Raw genomic sequence first — 5007 nt, forward strand, 5'->3', positions numbered from 1 at the left:
TTTTCTTTCAATTATATATTTTCCCATTTTTCCTTCGTGCGTTACTTCCCCGTTCCTTTGTTACATTTTTCCCCCATTTTTTTTTTGTATTTTTTCTCCTCCCCTAGCTGGAGAATCGAGCGGTGTGCTGGAATCCATATCAAAACGGGAGTAGGCAAAAAGGGGCGCAAAAATGGGGGACCCTTTTTTTGGGGGGCTTCCCCTTGTGGGGGGTGGCAAAGTGAAACCGATTGGGGGATTCACTGAGCAGGAGGAGGAGCATCTCTCAGGGGAAGCAGCTCTGCACACATTTCTTTCGCAAAGTGGGGAAGAAGCGCACTGTGTCAATATGGGTCCTCCTTAACTTCAAACTCGTGGGTCTATCCACACACCCATCTATTTACCTACTTCCCCCAAAAAACCCACATATGCGCACTCCCCAAATTAACTGAAGAAATAAACGCCCCCGACAATGCCCCCCACAACGCTTAAAGAAGTGAGCGCAAGGATGATTAACTTATTTGCCTGAAAGAAGCTTTCCTCCGATGAGTACTTCAAGGGGGGGGAGGGGGAAATAAACAAGCGATATCACAGGAGGTACTGAGTCACGTGTTCATTTTTTTTTTTTTACGTATGTTTGACACTCACGTGTATACAAATCACACGTTCGCTTCTATGTGCGTGCGTCTCTTTTCTTCAAACCTCATCCTCGGGTTCCTCCTTGGGGCCCTCTTCCGCGATGCTCAAATCGACTCCGGGAGAAGTCCCCTCCAATGTGAAGGCGCAATCAGATGGGCCTACTCCTGTGGGGGGGTGGAGGGGGAGACAAGACGGGTTCGCATGTTCGCCAGTTTGGCAGTTCGCCAGTTTGGCAGTTCGCCAGTTTGGAAGTTCGCCAGTTTGGCAGTTCGCCAGTTTGGAAGTTCGCCAGTTTGGCAGTTCGCCAGTTTGGAAGTTCGCCTGTTTGCCAGCTTGCCACTTCGCATATTCGCTTGTTCGCTTGTTCGCTTGTTCGCTCCACGTGTCTGTAGAGCGTTTCTACGGATGTGCGTGCAGAATGTGCAGAGGTGCAAGGGAACCCCCTTTTGGAGTCCCCCCTTTGGAGTCCCCCCTTTGGAGTCCCCCCTTTGGAGTCCCCCCTTTGGAGTCCCCCCTTTGGAGTCCCCCCTTTGGAGTCCCCTTTTTGGAGTCCCCTTTTTGGAGTCCCCTTTTTGGAGGCCTCACCCAGCTTCCCATTTTCATTGTCGAAGATGAGATACTTGTTTAGGAAAAAAGGGATCCCTAACTTGAGGGTTCCCTCCGAATTTATCAAAACTCGATACACTCCGTCGCTTCGGGGAAAAAGGAGAGAATTACAAGTGTATGGAGGTGGGCATGTATGATCCATCACATTATAGGTACGTTCCCTGTGGGAGAGACAGCGCAGTTTTCGCACTGAGATGGAAGTTAAGGTAACCCTTCGTGGATTAGGTAGTCCTTGGGCTGAATCAGCACCTTCCCGTCGCTGAAGGGGGGAACAAAAGGGGGGAGGGGGGTCACTCTGTGGGGAAGTCACTCTGTGGGGAAGTCACTCGGTGGGGAAGTCACTCTGTGGGGAGGTCACTCTGTGGGGAAGTCACTCGGTGGGGAAGCTGTCTAAATTGCCTCCCCACCGCTTCGCCGCACCGCTGGACGTACTGGAATACGAGCTCTATCGTGGGGAAGTTTGCAACGCCTTGGTTTTTCAGTGTGAATACACCCTTGTTAATGATATCGGAGCAGGTGTTGCCCTCGCCAACGCAGGAGGTGTGCACGGCGGTCTTCAGCTTGGCGGCGATATCGGCTGGGAAGGACAGGAAGTAACTGTCTGGGGGGATAGGTGCGGAGCAGAAGTCCATGTGTGGAGGGTCAACATGGCAGCAAAAGGGGGAGCAGATGTCCATGTGTGAAGGGTCAACCTGGCAGAAAAACGCGCTCTACACTGCGTAGTTCACTGCTAAGTTGCATGCTCGCAGGGCGCTTACATGAATCGACGACAGCCACCCCGCCGTTTTCACTCGCCAGGGGCTTCGTGCCCGACACCATGTTGACCTCTTTCAAGAGAAGGTTGTACGTGTTCTTGGAAGTGCCCGAATATGCGAGCCACACAATTTCGTGAGAAGTGGCTTGCTGGTCTGCCAGAAGTTCTATCGGGGCATCTGCTTCCAGGTGTTGAAGACCCATCTGCAATTTCGATACAGCTGGGACCTTCTTCTTTAATGCTTCATAGTTAGCTCCACCGAAGGATGCAAAACCCCCTCCTTCAATAAAGCATAATCCGAAGATGTTCTTCTTAGACAGAGACTTCTGTACCAAGGTATGCAAAATGGAAGGGGACTCTTTCGAGTGGTCAGTAGCATCTGTACGGTTATATGCTAATCCGATAAAACCAGAAATGGTATTATTGAAGGTCAAGTCGTCACTCTTTGTTATACATCCGAAGTGGTTGTAGTCGAATTTAACCTTATCGTACAGGTAAAACGAATCTCTAAAATAAAAGCCCTCTATGTGTTCCCAATTAATATTTGAGCTAAACGAACACACGGACATGTTCTTCTTGTCCAACTTGGTGTTAACATTTAAAAAATTTATATCATTTACGTAGTTACAAAATCTTTTGGTACAAGTTTTTTTTCTCAACCCTAAGTCATGAACCATCTGAAGCAAATTTTCAATCGGTGCACATGATTTGCCATTTCCTACAGCAGTACAGTGTCTACTTTTGCAACCAACATATTTTACACCTTCTGATTCGTCTACTTCATATTTTAAATCCTTCATTTCGTCACTCTGATTAGCATTATAGGAACAGTAAAGGGCGGTTATGGGGGTGGACGTGACGACGCCAAACTGAAGGGACTTCTTCTTCGACCCCATCAAGAGGGGCACACTCCACCTGAAATTCTGTTCATTTAGCTTTAAGCTGAAGTAGTCCTGCTTGTTTTTTGTTTTCGCTTCTATGAGGGAGTTCCCCTTGCTGGCCGTGCTGCCGGAGTTCACCCAGTTGTTCGTGCTGGCGGAGTTCACCCAGTTGTTCGTGCTGGCGGAGTTCACCCAGTTGTTCGTGCTGGCGGAGTTCACCTTGTAGGTAGTGCTGGCGGCGTTCACCCTGTTGGTCATGCTGGCGTCGTCCACCCCGTCGACCCCTCCTCCGCTGTGACGAAACTTGTGAGGCGTCTTCCTCACCGCTTCGTCCAAATGATACCCAGAACAAACTGTTTCATTGTGTGTGTACAAAAGGAGTGCCGCCAGGGCGAACAGCAGGGGGACAATTCGTCCCATCTTTACCAAACGTGTTATCATCCAGTTGAGGAGTTGAAAACAAATGTGAGGTGCTGCGCATGTGTTAGCCCCAAATCAGGGGTTACCACATTTTTTTTTTTTTAAACGAAATGGAGACACGCGCGTTTGGGTCTACCGAATTATGACTCGCGAGCTGGACGTTCTCTCTCCCCTGTAATTGTAGAAAAAAAAACGCGGACGTTATTTTTTTGCGCCTAAAAAGGGAGATAATAACCTGAACGGGGCACGTAGAAAACGTGAAAAAAAAAAGCTAGAGGGAGGCCGTGACAGCGACAGCGACAGCGAAATGGTGGACACCCTGTAAAGGGGGAAAAGACGCGTGGGGGAATTACCAAATGGCTCTACCCAAAAAAAAGGGAAAAGTATTTTGCTATCTTCTCTATCCCCCCAATTGGGAGTATTTTCCGATTTTAATTTTTCCCAGTCAGGAGAGGCGCGTGTCCACTTCAAGCGGTGCGCATATTGTTCATTTATTCGCTTAATTTTTTGCTTAATTTTTTGCTTAATTTTTTGCTTAATTTTTTGCTTAATTATTTGCTTAATTATTTGCTTAATTAATTGCTTAATTAATTGCTTAACTTTTTGCTTCCTTTTTGCTTCCTTTTTGATTCCTTTTTGCTTGGGTTTTTGCCCAAGCTGGGTGACGCGGTGAAGTTAGCCATCACAGGAAGAAAGTTATTTGGGTGGGGAACGCCCCCGTCAATTTGCTGTATGTACATGCAGACAAAACGAAGATGCCTTTAACGTGGCACTATCATGTGCCTTTAAAACGGGGAGTGTTCCCCAAATTTTGAGCAAACTGGAATGTGCTCGCGAGGGACGAGGCAAGACTGCAAAGGCACAACGCAAGATAACAAAAGAAAACTTAAGCAGCACAGCCAATTTCGCACTGATATAGCTACACCCCCACACACACACTCAAACACACACCCCTACACATCACTAGGGGCAACGGGACTACCTCCTGGAGGAGTCGTAATAATTGCGAGCCTTGTACCTCCCCCCGAAGTTCCCCTCGTTGTGACGCTTCACCTTGTTGTACTTCTCCTTGAGAGAGATGTTCGCACTGATCACATCTTTCATGATTACTTTCTTCGAAAACGTAGTGGGTATTCCTCCACGTTCGATGGTCTCCCCCACAAGTTTTACCTTCTTTACTGGAGAAGCCAAGTTGTCGTGAGAAGATTTAAAAAATGCAATACTGCTGTATTGAAAGGAAAGTACGTCGTATATAGTAACAGGTGGATAGGTCATTCTTTTAATGTGCACAATTTTATTTACAATTTTTTTTAACTCCTCCGAGGTTAAGTCAATTAAGGGGGACATGAACAAAGTTTGCATGGTCAGGTAATAATTTAGAAAGAGGTAATAGTACCTCATCTGGTATTCTACATTGAGATGTTCCAGCAGTTGGTTTATCATTTCTTCTGTCCCTTTGTCTACTGTTTGCTTTATTATGATATCTTCATTTTGGAAGTCCTCCTTAGGGATGCTCAGGACCTGCCTGATGTATGTCTCATCCAAATTTCCACTAGGGTTGGTACTAAACGTGGCCACGGCGGAAGACCCTGATGATACAGCCTCCTTCCCGTGCTCTCCACGTAACTTTTCAATCTGGACTAACTCCTGTTTTATTCGTTCCCAATGTGTGTTCTCCGTATCGGTGTTCTGCTTATCTGTGTCCTGCTTATCTGTGTCCTGCTTGTC

The 5007-nt window shown here is 47.2% G+C and overlaps 2 protein-coding genes across 2 annotated transcripts in view; both read right to left on the reverse strand.

Moving 5' to 3' along the window:
- Nucleotides 1-1425: 1425 nt before the first annotated feature.
- On the reverse strand, nt 1426-3279 carry PCYB_146010 (hypothetical protein; the record flags this gene model as incomplete). Its single annotated transcript, XM_004225071.1, has 3 exons — nt 1426-1483; nt 1657-1825; nt 1983-3279. 3 exons carry the CDS (start codon nt 3277-3279, stop codon nt 1426-1428), a joined length of 1524 nt encoding a protein of 507 aa, XP_004225119.1.
- Nucleotides 3280-4257: 978 nt separating this feature from the next.
- Nucleotides 4258-5007, reverse strand: part of PCYB_146020 (hypothetical protein) — a gene marked incomplete at both ends in the record, with an annotated part of 3716 nt that continues 2966 nt past the window's right edge. Inside the window, one exon of the mRNA XM_004225072.1 lies at nt 4258-4843. Coding sequence (XP_004225120.1) covers nt 4258-4843 — 586 coding nt within the window. The remainder of the gene's footprint in view (nt 4844-5007) is intronic.

Source organism: Plasmodium cynomolgi, chromosome 14 (genome assembly GCF_000321355.1).
Source record: "Plasmodium cynomolgi strain B DNA, chromosome 14, whole genome shotgun sequence".
Classification (NCBI taxonomy): Eukaryota; Apicomplexa; class Aconoidasida; order Haemosporida; family Plasmodiidae; genus Plasmodium; species Plasmodium cynomolgi.